The following is a 14,850-nucleotide window of genomic DNA, read 5'->3' on the forward strand; positions in this document are numbered from 1 at the left end:
TACTTGGGCTGGAAACCACAGGCTGGTTCACAGGGTCTCATTTCAGGAGAAACCGTCTGAACATTTCAATGCAAATGGCTCAGATGCCTCAGGCCCCCATGCTCTGTTTCTCTTGACACACAGAGGGAAGCAAGCCAGTAGAAAGGTTGGCCCCTACAGATGTCCTTGTGCCGTGGCTTCTGCTCTGCTGTCCTTGCCCAGTCTTGTTTCTCTCCCTCAGTGGAGCTGCTTGTGGGCAAACACTCCTTTAGAAACAAGCTTTAAAAAAAAATCCTGAAAGAAATGATAAATCAATTAAAAAAAAAAAAAAAAAAAAGCCATTTCCAAATTTTCAGAATACTTTATTATGTTTCCCACAGCGCACAAGCTCAGTGGGCTTGTCCCTTTCCAGAGCAGCCACAGGGGACAGCCACCCTTCTGAAATGCCCCTTCCCCAGGGGACACCTCTCACCCCCTCAGCCACCCTCTCCTCTTGTCCCCATGGGCCTCAGAGGGGTGTCTGAAGCTCATCATCAATAGTTAGCACATTTAACACAGAAGACAGAAGCTTTTTTGAAGGCACAAAGACATTTTGTTCATCTTTTTTTCCAGTCGGTTAGCTGCAAAGCTGAGTAACTGTAAGTGCTCTCTACAGTGCAGATCATTTCCAGCATAGACAGAAAACTTCTGTGGCACCCAGCACTCCTCAATATCTTCCAGACACTCGTTCATTTTTATCTGTTTAAATTCCTTACTTCAAAGTTTGTGCCATCAAGGGCAAGTGATAGGAGGACAGTAAAAGCCCAGTTGAGCATCCCACTGGTTTGTCCTTAGGGCCATTGGATATCCTTGCTGCAGGTCTAGAAGGCTTGTGCCTCCCACAGGAGCTCTGCAATGTCTGCCTGCCCATGGGGACATCTCAGAGGCTTGAGAGCATCTCAGGTAGCACCAGACATCTTGATATTACCAGCCAAATCCAGCCCTGAAACACTTCTGGCTACCTCAACACTGCTCTTATAAGCAGACCTGAGTATAGAGATCTGCCTTTACCCTGTCCTGCCTCTTAGGGTGACCTAAAATAGGTCACTGAATCACATCCCAAAATTGCATATTTCTCCCCCTGGGTTAGGCAGGGAGCTCGGAGTGGCTGGCACAGCGGCTGGCACCCTGAGCTGCAGCCCTCCATGGCGAGCAGGAGGTGAACCCCACCTCCCACATCCTTCAGTAATTGGGATTTTGTCTTTTTCTTTTCTTTTTGAAATAGATGCAAGAGCTGAGAGTCACCTAGTGGCAAAAGGGCACAATGACAGACTCAATGAGGAATCGATCTTAATACAATCTGATGCTTGTATAATCCTTCTTGCAGGCACTATACACCAGGAAAACCACCCCAGTATCAGGAGAATTACCTTATGCACAATTTTTCTCTAGTCTCCTCCATCCCACTGTGTAGTTTTTACTTTTTTGCTTGTGTTTTGCCCTACCACATTTGCCCTACACCCCTCTAGGTCTTTGCCCTGGTTTCAGTTAGAATTAATTTTCTTCCTAGTAGCTGGTGGAATGCTGTGTTTTGGCTTAGGATGAGAAGAGTGCTGATAACACCCCGATGCTTTAATTGTTGCAGAGCAGTGCTTATACTAAGCCAAGGACATATCAGCCTTTTGCTCTGTCCTGCCAACGGGCAGGCTGGGGGTGCAGTAAGAGCTGGGAGGGGACAGACCCAGGACAGGTGACCCAAACTAGCCAAAGGGGTATTCCATACCATCTGACGTCATGCTAAACAATATATAGGGGTGGCTAGCCGGGGGGAGGGGGCCGGACTGCTCGGGGTTAGGCTGGGCATCGGTCAGCAGGTGGTGAGCAATTGCATTGAGCATCACTTGTTTGTACATATTATTATTACTTTCCTATTATCACCATTGTATCATTATTATTATTATTGTTATTATTATTTTTGTTATTATTATTTTCCTGTCTTATTAAACTGTCTTTATCTCAACTCACGGGCTTCACTTTCCATTTCTCTCCCCCGTCCCAGAGAGGGAGGGGGGAGGGTGAGCGAACGGCTGCGTGGTGTTTAGCTGCCGGCCGGGTTAAACCACGACAGTCTTTAAAAGAAGTTTCCTTTCAGATTTCCATGCCTGCCTCTTTTTCCTTTTTTCGTTTTCCCCAAGAAAAAGTGGAATCAGTCCAGATGTTTTCTGCAGATGTCAAAGAAGAAATTTGATATTGGTAGACCTGGACACGATTGATGCCGTGCCAGTTATTTCCCTCCAGGTGTCTCTGACTGCAAATAGTGTTTTAAAATATGATTTATTATTTTTTTAAGAAAAGAAAAAATGTTTAAAATCCACTTTGAGCAAAGAAGACAGCTCACAGAAACCAATGTCTCCATTGCTCCATTGCCACCCACAGCTGCAGGTGCTACCACTTTTTAGCAGCTACTTTTAAGGTGAAAAAGAATGCTTCCAGCTATCACCCAGAAGATGTGCCTTTAAACTGCAGTGTCCCTTTTTGTACATAAATAACTGGGTCAAAGTTAAAACCCATCACTCAGTCAAAAATGATTATGAATATAAAGGAAGATTTCCTTTCATGGCAATTTAGCTCTGCCACTGTCACTTCCAAGAAGAGCTGCTCCTGGATGTCAGTAGCAGATGGCACAATGCAGAAAGCCTTCCTAAACATTTGGGCTTTCAAATTCCTGCTCAAAGCCCATCTGTGGAGAAGAAATTCTTGATTTCCCCATTGAAAGGAGCTACTCACTCCATTGATGAATGAAAGCCAAGCAAGTGCCCTAAATAGTGCTGGTTTTATACAGTCAGTTTTTTTAGAACCACATCTGGACAGAATAAAGGGCAACACAAACTGTGTACACAACAACTCTATAAATGAAACCAACTTAATTCCTTAATGCATATAAGAGTTTTTCTCAGTATTTTGTCTGTTTAAAGGGAGCTTCAGAAAGGAGGGAGGGAAACCCTGCACCTTTCCTGCTGCTTTATTGTATGGTCTATCAGCACTGGGCTCTGCTGCCTGTTTTCAGCAGTGAAACAGTGATGTGCTGCCTTCGGATATCAGAACACAGCTCCTTCAGTGGATCAGTGCTAAATCTTCTTTCCCTGCTCCCTAGCTTTATTTTGGTTATTACAGTGGATTTAGTTCAGTTAACTTTAGACAAATTCTTAGCTCTATCTGCTGTGTTAGCCTTGTACCTAGAACCTAGAGAAATACAGATTATTTTCATACCACTGCATATCAGACAAAATATAACATTTCCCCCATTTAAGCCAAGCTATCTTTACCCCTCACTTCAGTGCTCACTGACTCTCAGCAGCACCAATTCCTGCTCTCTTGTTCCTTTCTCCCTGCAAAAGTTGGGTATTTCCTGAAGAAGGGGAAAGACTGAATTGCCAGCAGTCCTCCAAGACAGAGACTCTGCATCCTATTCTCAAGATTTTTGGCTTTATAGCACTGTTTCACACTGCATAATCTCTTGCAAAGTACAGTAAACTAATACTTAGCAGTTTCTTTAGGAGGCAGCACTATTTTTCTTTTTTCTGATTGTGAACTCTATCAAATAATATTGTCATCAATCCACTATCCATCTCTATGACCTAAATTCAGCAACAGAAAATGGCTCTAAATATACCAGGATTGGTATCTCTGAGTGTGTTTTTTACATTCACTTTGGCTACGGGAATCTGGGCTTCATGGAAAAGCAAAAAGGATCAGCAGAACAGAAACCCGACTGAAATGGCCCTTGTTGGAGGGAGGAATATAAATGTTTGCATTGGATTGTTTACTGCAACTGGTAAGTTTTCTTAAAGGACTTCTTTAATTCTTCTTAAAACACATGCATTACACAGATTTGGGGGACTTCTTCCTTTCAAAGCAGGTTACCTCCTTTAATGTCAGGGCAGATTTTACTTGAGTGTGGCTTTAAAGGAGTATGGTTTCATGAATCATTTTGGGATGGATTCTTCTAAACCTCTTCACACTAAGCAGAACCTAATGTTTATGTAGATTCTTTTAAATTAAAGAGCTTAAATTAAGAGTTTAGTTAAGAGTTGAAGAGTTTAATTTAGGAGTGCCTGAAGAATGTGACAGTTTTCATTAAGGAGGAGTGTGGTCTTAATCTTGAACCAGTTTCTGTTATCCGGCATTTTACACCTGTAACAATCCAGTTTTGTGTGGAATAAATTGCTCCTGGTGGTGAGCACTGGGGTCTCACCTAGTGGGAAATACAAAGAGAAGTTTCCCCACTGACTGCTGATCTCTTCTTCCCTTTTCTCTCCTTGCTGCCTGGCATTATCCGGAATTTCCTTTCCTGACTCTTTTTTGTCAAAGACTATCCAAGAGATACTTGTCTGGGTAAGATATTTAAGCCCATGCTGTAGGTTTGCTATTCTGACTGCAATGTCTTCTTACATTTGTTTTCCTAATGTCTACTTTGTCAGCCTGTGTAAGCAATACTCATGAAGGACGGTCTATCAGCCTCAGCAGAATAACAAAAGCAGTTCTATTTTCTCCAGCAAAAGCATTTCACTTAGAAAAATGAAATGCAAATTAAGTATATTCAAATTGCCTCTAAATGTCTAGACACTGAGCTTTTCCACGCACACACTGATATTTGTTTTGAACATGGGGAATTCCATAGGGTAAGATTCTAACACTGTTACCCACGCTCAGCAGTACATCTCTATTAGACTTATGAACGAAAAGAGGAGTGGGATTAAATGCTTGTATGAGGAAACCATTACAACCTCTCACTGTTCTACAGGACTAGATGAGGATGCACACCATAAGACTTACCTCTTCATCTTTCGTGTTTACAGCCACCTGGGTTGGAGGAGCATATATTAATGGCACAGCTGAAATTGTCTACCTGCCTTCAAAAGGACTGCTCTGGGTCCAGGCACCCCTGGGATTTGCCTTGTCCCTTGTCATCGGTAAATAATTCACACAGCAATCAGGACACAAAATCTTTCTAAAAAATCATGAGTTTATTAAGTTGTGTAACAGTCTAGAGTACACTTTAAAGGTGATTTTGTTCACTCAGTCTCTGATAGATCCAAAATAAGCACTTATAATGATGTCTTCTTAACTGGAACATCAGGGTAGCTTGGAGCTAGCATAGAGTTTTGTCTGTTTAAAGCAATTCAGTGGACAAAAATCTTATCTGAGAACTTTGGGAGCATGTGGCTATGTGGATATAACTTTTTCACCACAGCCTGTTAGTCAGAGACTAGTGAGAGCATCAGGATCATTTACATTTTGTCTTTGAAACTTTGGTGTGACGAATCGATACCATTTTGATTTCCCCACTGAAGAGTCTCATCTCAGTATGAACGTGTGATGCATCCAGCTGTGTCTCACCTAACAGCTGTTGTTGAAACTGTGACCCACAGCCTCCTCGACGAGCTACTTTTGCAATATCCTATATCTGTTCCTAACTCCAAGAATCACTGGGCTCCTGCTGAGGTTCAGCTGTCTTGCTGAGACCAAGGTTTTTTCCAGTTAAATCTCACTGGAAGTTATACCGTAACTCTCTAGGCACACGGGAAGATGAAAGTGAGGAGACCTGTGTAGACCTTGCACAGGGCTTTCAGAAAAAGCAATAACCTTTTTTTTTTCTCAAGTCAGAGAAAAGAGTGCAACTGACGTGAATATGAATCAGGCTTGGAAATATAGTGCCAGCATTTCTTATGTGAGTAATTCTTACTAATGAAATTGAGGAGTGCAGGTCTGATCCTGCAATCTTTACTCAGGTCAGTAGTGCCCAGACAAGCAGTCCTGTTGGCTTCAGGGTTAGGCACAATACGTATTCTTTGCTTTTAATGAGACAGCTGCGTGACTGAAGACTAATATTTAGATGAAGGTGGGTGAAACTCAGCTCCGTGCACAGATTAAAACAACATAATTCTGGGAAGAGACAGTGAAGCCACCAAAATGAAAATGTAACCAGAAAAGCAAGGTATATCAACATGTTGAATCACATGGTCAAGGACAGAAGTTTGTCTATTTTTAGCCAAATAGGCATTTTCAATACCTCTTTCTGCCAACTGACATTTTCTAGGGGAAGCATTTCAGAAGACTGTGTGTCTTTGGTGATGAAGAGCAGGCTACATGCAGGTGTCCTCTGAGCTAATGCATGAGTTCCTGTTAGGGTCAATGGAGATGTCCTCCATACACTCAGTGTAACTAGATTTCAGCTCAGTCTTAGGCAGACATTTAAGACCAAATTTCATTTGCTGAATCACAGGTATTTTATGCTACTTTGGATGCCCTAGGGGATCCTATCTGACATAGAGTAGCCATTCCAGAATCATATCGGTCTGCCAAAAGTGGAGGATCATATCTGCCAGCTGCAAGCAGATGTCCCTGATAACCTAGAACCTATCAGATGGAAGAAATCCCCCATTTAAGCAAATGAATTGAGGTCCTGGCACTTGGTTGGCTGCATTGTTCCCTGTGACCCAGTATGTACAAATTTCAAACTCACTAAAATGGTCTGAAATACACCCTATACTAGACTAGACTAGACTAGACTAGACTATACACTATAGTATTCTTACATTTTCCTGCCATATAACACATGCAAAATGCTATTAAAATGTCATCACTTCTGACAGGTGGATTCTTCTTTGTAAATCCAATGCGATCCAAGGACTATGTGACAGTGATGGATCCCCTCCAGGAAACATATGGGAATGTGATGGGAAGCTTACTCTTCATTCCTCCACTGTTAGGAGAGATGTTCTGGTTTGCAGCTATCCTGGCATCCCTGGGTAAATAACTGCTTCACTGTTACATTCGTTGAAGGTCATACAGCACAAATAGAGTGCAATACACATGGTAATTGAGTTGGACAAAGTTGTGGGAAGTTGTGCTTCATGTCTCCTTTTCTGAGAGGAACAAAAGCATTTCTAATTTGTGGAAAATATATTTTTAGTTTTAAAACAAGCAATGGTAGTGCCATATCTATGCATGATATTATAACAGAGAGTTCTGGCAATAAGATTTAGTACCTTCATTTGCCTGTGGGAGAGAAGAAGCATTAAGTCAGACTGACTTGGCTAAGGCCATGCAGCAAGGTAGGGGCAGGAGCAGAAAGGGAACGTGGGCTCCCCTGGGTCCTCACTCTGCACACTCTCTTCTAGACCATGCATTCCTCAACCAAAATGGTGTACTGGCATCCAGGGAATAATGTAACCTTTATTCTGTATTCTGCATGTATGAAATCTGTGTTAAAATACTTGACCACTACCTTCTTCTGTAGGAGCAACAATGAGGGTCATCTTGGATATTGGAGGCTCTTTGGCTATCATCCTCTCAGCATCCACTGTCATACTCTACACTCTACTGGGAGGCCTCTACTCTGTTGCATACACGGATGTCATCCAGCTGGTTTTCATTACCCTCAGCCTGGCAAGTCCTGTGCATTTCTTTGTTACCAGTTTCCTAACCTAGGGACAAAATCCTGCTCTTTTCAGTATGTCTCAGGCCAAAAATAATTCCATCAGTACTGTTCCTTGCCCTACAGATCCTCTTCAGGTCTCCTGAAAGGTCTTACAGTCCTTAGGCATTTTGGACAGTGTCCATGCGAGCTATTGGTCTTTCTGGGTAACAAGTTGCTCACACGTAAGGTCAGCAGAGCCTATCCAGAACAATCTTGGCTGGAAAGGAGAGAGACCTGTGTACTGAAGGCACCAATTGACCTGAATTAGTGACTCATATTCTTGATGATGCCATGAACAAGAAACATGTAGATTTAGGGTAAGGGAGGAGGAAAAGGAAGTCTCTGAGTGTGGGTTTAATCTAATATTTTATATTTTTTCTATATAATATTTTATATTCTACACCTAACTTGATTTCAATGTCTGAATAAATTTCCCTAAAACAAGAATCTTGGGGAAATGGTTAACTATTTCCATTTCTTCCCTAGTGGGTCTGTATCCCCTTTGCCATGGTGAACTCTGCAACAGAAAGTATTTATTACACCGCAACTCATGAATATTACCAAGACCCTTGGATTGGAAAAATAGAAAAACAGTATCTTGGAAGGTGGCTGGACGACTTCTTCTACCTGGTATGGAATGTTTCTTGGAAAGGTGGTTGGGAGAAGAAAATGTGCAGAAGTTTCTGTATGGAAAGCTTATGGGTTCTTCCAGCTGGTAGTGCTACAATGCACAGGTGGCAGGGGCAGGATGAAGTGTAAAACCTTTCCTCAGCCACTTTGCAGCACACTGAATGGACTGGGGAGATCCAGGGCTCAGCTCTGGGTAGGAAAGAAGAGGTAGGTACACTCCATCCTGCACCCATGTGAAGGTATGCAATGTCTTACCCTTGAGTAACACCATCCAGGCAACTAATTCCTGGCACTAAATGAGGCACTTTGTACCTTTTGAGAGGTAGGTCTTGCAGCCCTAGTCATGTGTTTTTAACATAATTCTGTAAAATTCCCTCTATTTGAGAAAAAAAAAAAAAAAAAAAGTCTGTTAAAATGGCACTGCTGCATATCATCAGCAAGCATGGTGCCATTGGTTCCACTGCACAATCCAGCTTTTGAGCCCTCAAGTATAGCCAAGACTGTAGTGGGTTGTTAAGATCTCACTAGGGTGGTACTAGAGACACACAGAAGCTTGAGTTTGTTTGGTGAGGATAGAAACTTCAGATTTTATCTGATGAAATTCGTCTGCTAAGCAATTGAAAACGGTGACTTTTTAAAAAATAATTTTTCTTAAGATTATTTTCTAGCTAACTTTGGGCAGATTTTTATAGAAGCTACATTCCTGAAAAGCTTCTCTTCTGTTGTCCTTCCTCTGATTCTCTCTCAGCATGCCAAACAACCCATTTCTCAGCTTTCTCAATCTGCTAAAGCTTTAATCTGTTTTGATCAAAATTTCACATCCATTGCAAGTAAAACAAAGGAAAAAGACACCCTCAATGAGAAACATTCAGCCTCAGTAGCTAAAGTTGGGCAAAGGTTATGCATTTGAAGTGAGGTTTTAATTACAGGAAAGAATATCATCCATCTGAAAGGATGTATGATGCCCTACAGCAGTCAGGAACCAGTGGGGACTGTTGCTAACATCTGGATGTTTCAGGTGCTTGGGAGCATCCCATGGCAAACCTATTTCCAAAGAGTGCTCTCAGCTGCCTCGCCAGGCCAGGCCAGGTTCATCTCCTACCTCTCTGGACTGGGGTGCTTTTTAATGGCCATCCCCTCCGTGCTCATTGGTGCAGTTGCAGCATCAACAGGTAAAACTGAACTGCTTGTCTCTGAATAATGAATGTGTTTTTGTCAAAAGTGATTAAAACAGGATCCAAATAAGTCCCAAATTAGATTTCCAATTACCTCAAACCAATTACCCTAAATACCCTCTATGGGAGACATGGCTGCCAAGCTAGAAGCTTGTACCAGAAATGTGGAACACTTTGAGGTTCAATGCATGACTTACAACAGCCCCAAAACATGTTTAAATCTTTATGGTGAAATGATTTTTCATACATCCTGTGGTGAGGAAGGAGGAAGGCAGAACATGTAAAACACTGCATAATCCTCTTTTCCAAGAAAAGTCATGTTTGCTTCTGTTAATGTCTTCTGCATGTAAGACCCAGTAGTATTACTACAGATTGCTTTTAACGTTCAGGAGAAAACCTGCCTGGAGGAATCAAGATATTTCAGTCCCTACAGCCAGGAGTTCAGTCCTGTGTTGGCTGTGAACAAGGGTTAAAGAGCAGCCAGATCACGAGACACTTATAGAAACGGCTTGAATTTACAAATTTGTCTGTCATTAGGGACATCAGAGGAAAATTCCCTTCTCCTCTGAGAGACCTCAGGTCTAGAAGTCTGATCTTTAAGGATCCCACTCATGGAAACACACAAAGCTTCTTCTATAGACATTTATCTATGTCTATAGACATTTCTATAAACTTTTCAACTATTTCTATAGATGCTACTGGGGAGAAGGAAAACTTCTGTATGGTGAGAGTTACAGCATGCTTAGGGATAACAGAAGAGATAATAAGATAATCCGACCAATGAATAAAAGTCCTAAAATTCTGAGTGGGCTTCAGTCCTTAGCCCTCTTGTGACTGGTCCTGGTGGAAAGGCAGCTTCAGAGAGCTGAAATATCAATGAAGGATTTTCTGTGACTTTTCCTTCTTCTGTCTTAAAGACTGGAACAAGACAAGCTATGGTCTTCCAAGTCCATATGAGAGAGGAGAATCTGCTATGGTACTGCCGTTTGTTTTACACTATCTCTGCCCAGCATACGTCTCCATTGCTGGCTTAGGAGCCATCGCTGCTGCTGCAATGTCTTCTGCAGACTCAGCACTTCTTTCTGCCAGCTCCATGTTTGCTCACAACATCTACAGAAAAATCCTGAGGAAACAGGTACTTGGTTACAGCACTCAGCAGCTTTGGTGTCAGGTTAGATGCTTTAGTTTCAGGACAGGTGCAAATCCTTTCTGCATTGCCCACAATTAGAGGTGTTGTCCTTCAGCTGCTGAAGTTCTACAGAGCTTGAAACATAGGTCACAGAAGAAAGAATGGTTTGGGTTGGAAGGGACCTTAAAGCCCATCCAGCTCCACCCCCTGCCATGGGCAGGGACACCTCCCACCAGCCCAGGTTGCCCAAAGCCCCATCCAGCCTGGCCTTGAGCACCTCCAGGGATGGGGCATCCACAGCTTCTCTGGGCAGCCTGGGACAGGGCCTCACCACCCTCTGAGTGAAGAATTTCTTATGTATATCTAACCTAAATCTCCCCTCTTGTAGTTTAAAGCCATTCCCCCTTGTCCTGTCACTGCACCCCCTGACAAAGAGTCCCTCCCCAGCTTTCCTGTAGCCCCCTTTAGGTACTGGCAGGTCGCTGTAAGGTACTCCCTGGGGCCTTCCCTTCTCCAGGCTGAACAACCCCAACTCCCTCAGCCTGTCTTCACAGGAGAGGTGCTCCAGCCCTCTGATCATCCTTGTGGTCCTTCTCTGGACTTGTTCTAATACTTCCATGCCCTCCTTGTGCTGGGGGCCCCAGAGCTGAACGCAGGGCTCTAGTTGGGGCCTCACAAGAGCAGAGCAGAGGGGGACAATCCCCCTCACCCCGCTGGCCATGCTGCATTTGATGCAGCCCAGGACACGGTTGGCCATGTGGACGCAGCGAAGGCTTGGTGGGAACCAGCCTGGGGCAGGGCAATGCTGTTGTAATGTTACAATCTCATGTTTTTCAGGCTACAGAAGGGGAGGTCTTATGGGCCATGAGGATCTCCATGCTGGTGTTTGGGGCCGGGGCTGCTGGCCTAGCTTTTTACTCCAGCTCTGTCTACGACCTCTGGTTCCTCAGCGGGGAGCTGGTGTATGCCCTGCTCTTCCCCCAGCTGTGCTGTGCTCTCTTTGTTCCCAGCACCAACACCTACGGCTCAGCTGCTGGCTTCTTGGTTGGGCTCCTCCTGAGGCTGCTGGCAGGGGAGCCTGCCCTGAAAATCCCCCCTGTCATCCACTACCCAGGCTGCACCCTCATGAACGGGACCTACACGCAGCTCTTCCCCTATAAAACATTCACCATGCTTCTCACCCTGGGGACTATCGTTGCTGTTTCGTACCTGGCTGTGGTTTTGTTTCGGAGAAACCTCCTTCCCCGCAGATGGGATGTCTGCAATGTGCTGGGGGAAACCCGCACCCTCGTCCCCCTGCGCTGGGTGGACAAATGGACAGGTACACAAACAGCCGCACTGCAAGAGAATCAGGATTAATTGTGGGGCCTCGTTTGAAAGGACCCACTGCACTCTGCAATTAGCGTCTGGAGCTGCTCTTCCTTTTGCTTTCTCCAGCAATGAATTATTTAAAGTCCTCGCGGAGTAATAAAGATGCAATCCATTCATGCAAGGAGAGTGAGTGAGCTCAAAGTCTGACGTGATTAAAGGCGCGCGGTGGTGGAGCATGATCCTGTGGCGGTGACCACGGGGCACCACGGGCCCAAGCTGCTCCAGGGTGTCCCTGATTCCCCACCCGAAGGCAAGGCCCCAACATTTATGGCATGCTCGAGTCACATACTTTTCTCACCACAAAGGAAATACGTTGATGTTTAATAGATTAGGCATTCTTGATTTAAAGGGGGGGAAAAAAAAGTGAGTAAACCTGTTCCCATTGAAACAGCTAGAGTTTTAGTGTAAACTTCCCCAGGGAGGGCATTAGGTATAAAACACTGATTGCTGAATGCCATGCAATCTCCACAGCAGTCAATCAGCAATATCAGTTCTACACTGTTCTTTATATGCTTTAGAAAGCTTTCCCTGAGATCACGATATCTTTTGCGTATGCTTCTCCCTAGCTGTGTTTTCAGGTCACGTAGGCAGTCTGCTGTCACGTGGCTGAGGAGAGGACATCCCCCCAACCAGGACTTGGTCTGACAGAGCAGAGGAGCAAGATCACAGAACCACGGCATGGTTTGGGTTGGAAGGGACCTTAAAGCCCACCCAGCTCCACCCCCCTGCCATGGGCAGGGACACCTCCCACCAGCCCAGGTTGCCCAAAGCCCCATCCAGCCTGGCCTTGAGCACCTCCAGGGATGGGGCATCCACAGCTTCTCTGGGCAGCCTGTGCCAGGGCCTCACTACCTTCTAAGTAAAGAATTTCTTCCTTATATCTAATCTAAATCTCCCCTCTTTGAGTTTAAAACCATTCCCCCTTGTCCTGTCACTATACTCCCTGATAAACAGTCCCTCCCCAACTTTCTTGTAGGCCCCCTTCAGGTACTGGAAGACAAAGCAGAAGCCTTTAATTACTGCGTTTAAAAAAAAGTGTTAGGTAGCCGCTATTCACAAAAACACAACCAGCTGGAAAACTGGAGGTGGCTGGGAGATTCATGAGCAAGTGAGCTCTCTAACACTCCTGGTTAAATCACTTGTGCCGAGGTGTTACCCAAGCTGAATTAGGGGGATGCTGTGAGACACCTTCACAAATTGTTGTACAGGACCTCAGAGGGCTGTGATGACAGAACAGTGCTGGGAAAAGGCACTGGCCCTGCCCTCAAGGACATGAAACCCTGAAGGCACGATCCCAAAAGATTCAAGCCACCAAGTCTTTATGGAAAAGCCCCTGGTACCGTGTTTGTATAAATTCTTAATGGGTCAGAAAAAAAATATGGCCCAGCTAACTATTGGGTTTGGTCCATTGCCTGAAGTCTGATGGACTGAAAGCATCCCTCAGGCTTGGGCTGTTAAGATAGGAGCTGAAATAAATATTCAGAAAGGTCCTGCAATGATGGCTGTCATTTTAAGTACAGTGGCTCACCAGGAGTCAGTCACAACCCACCCACCATGGCCAGCAGGAACTGGGCAGCCCCTCACCACAAAGCAGCAGTGGGAGATGCTGTGCATGGAAACACCTGGCACTGGAGGGACAGCACATAACAGCATGTCCACAAGACACATAACAGCATATCCACAATACCAGAGCAATGGACAGCCTGCTGAGCTGCAGGACATGAAAGCAACACGCTGCTTGGTGAGTTGTGTCCAGCACACACCGTGCACACACATAGTGAGAAGTGATGCTGCTGGCACCGTGCACTCCTGCAGCAAACTTAGTGAGGAGCCACATGCTGCTCTGAACTGTGCCAAGGCAAGGTGCAGTGACTTGGGACAAGGATTGACAGCCCTGGGCTCTAGATAAAGCCTTGATCACTCTGCCCTTCATGGAGAGCATCCTTTAAAATACCTTCTCCAGCATCATCCTCAGCAAGATGGAAATTCTGCTCCTCATCAGAAAGATTATCACATTACATTATTCTCCACCCTAGTGTTGGTAGACACCTGTGTACAGCAGTCCTGTTGACATGCTGTGTTAAATCAAGTCCAGAAATTCCTTCCTGTATATCTAGAGGCTGTCATTAATTGAAATGTGTGTTTAGAAAGCACAAAAACAAATGTTTTGAAAATTAAAAGCCCTAGGCAGTCACCCACTGAAATCTTTCACACCTGTGATTTGAGAGGGAGCATGTGAGGTCGTGCTTAGCTAAGGGAGACACCAAAGCTATCATTACCTCAGTGCCAGAAGAACCAGGCTCCTGTTAAATCACAGTTGCTATAGCTCATTCAGGAATACTCCCCCGATTTAGGGATGACCTAGTTTGGGTGCTGAACATCTCCCTGTGTGGAGCAGACCAAAACTTTCCCAATGCACTTTGCATAAGGGCCTGCTGCACATCCCTAACAAGAATGAAACTCCAAATTACTTATGTCAAGGCCAGCATCCCATTCACAGATCACCCTACCCAGCAGCTCTGAAGGGTAAATGACTTGATCTTTCTCCTCAGAAGAGCAGTCAGGCACTGGGACGGGTTGCCCAGGGAAATTGTGGTGTCACCATCCCTGGGGGTGTTCAAGGAAAGGTTGGACGTGGTGCTTGGGGACATGGTTTGGTGATGACATTGGTGGTAGGGGGATGGTTGGACCAGATGATCTTGGAGGTCTTTTCTAACCTTAATGATTCTGTGATTCTATGATCTGGAGATATCTTTTCTCTTCACCACTGAGCCCAACTTCTCCAGCTGTTCCAAGAGTCCCCAAGCTTGACATTAAATCAGGCATTTTTCCTGGCAGGCAGTAGATCCCCAGCTTCCCAAGGCAGCACCAAAGTCCAGCACTGTGAGGCAGAACATTGCTGGCGAGCACCACGGTCACGTCACCACCCAGCATCACCGCAGAAGACTCTCAGCGTGTTCAAATAGGAACATCTTTAATGCTGTGGGGGGTATCTGGCACACTCAGCAGGGACACTTTGCCCTTACAAAGCTCCTCTGAATTTCATACCGCTGAAACACACTGCTTCGCGTGGTGGGACTGAAATGGGAAGGACACAATGACTG

At 44.8% G+C, this 14,850-nt stretch overlaps 1 protein-coding gene across 1 annotated transcript; it reads left to right on the forward strand.

Moving 5' to 3' along the window:
* The first annotated feature begins 3,403 nt into the window (after nucleotides 1-3,403).
* LOC113845037 (high affinity choline transporter 1-like) lies at nucleotides 3,404-12,065 on the forward strand. Its single transcript, XM_038176601.2, has 8 exons — nucleotides 3,404-3,793; nucleotides 4,818-4,931; nucleotides 6,615-6,770; nucleotides 7,262-7,410; nucleotides 7,928-8,071; nucleotides 9,090-9,243; nucleotides 10,164-10,381; nucleotides 11,213-12,065. The coding sequence occupies exons 1-8, from the start codon at nucleotides 3,616-3,618 to the stop codon at nucleotides 11,732-11,734; spliced, it is 1,635 nt and encodes a 544-aa protein (XP_038032529.2). The 5' UTR covers nucleotides 3,404-3,615; the 3' UTR covers nucleotides 11,735-12,065.
* The last annotated feature ends 2,785 nt before the right edge of the window (nucleotides 12,066-14,850 follow it).

The sequence above is a fragment of the Anas platyrhynchos genome, chromosome 1, assembly GCF_047663525.1.
Source record: "Anas platyrhynchos isolate ZD024472 breed Pekin duck chromosome 1, IASCAAS_PekinDuck_T2T, whole genome shotgun sequence".
Lineage (NCBI taxonomy): Eukaryota > Metazoa > Chordata > Aves > Anseriformes > Anatidae > Anas > Anas platyrhynchos.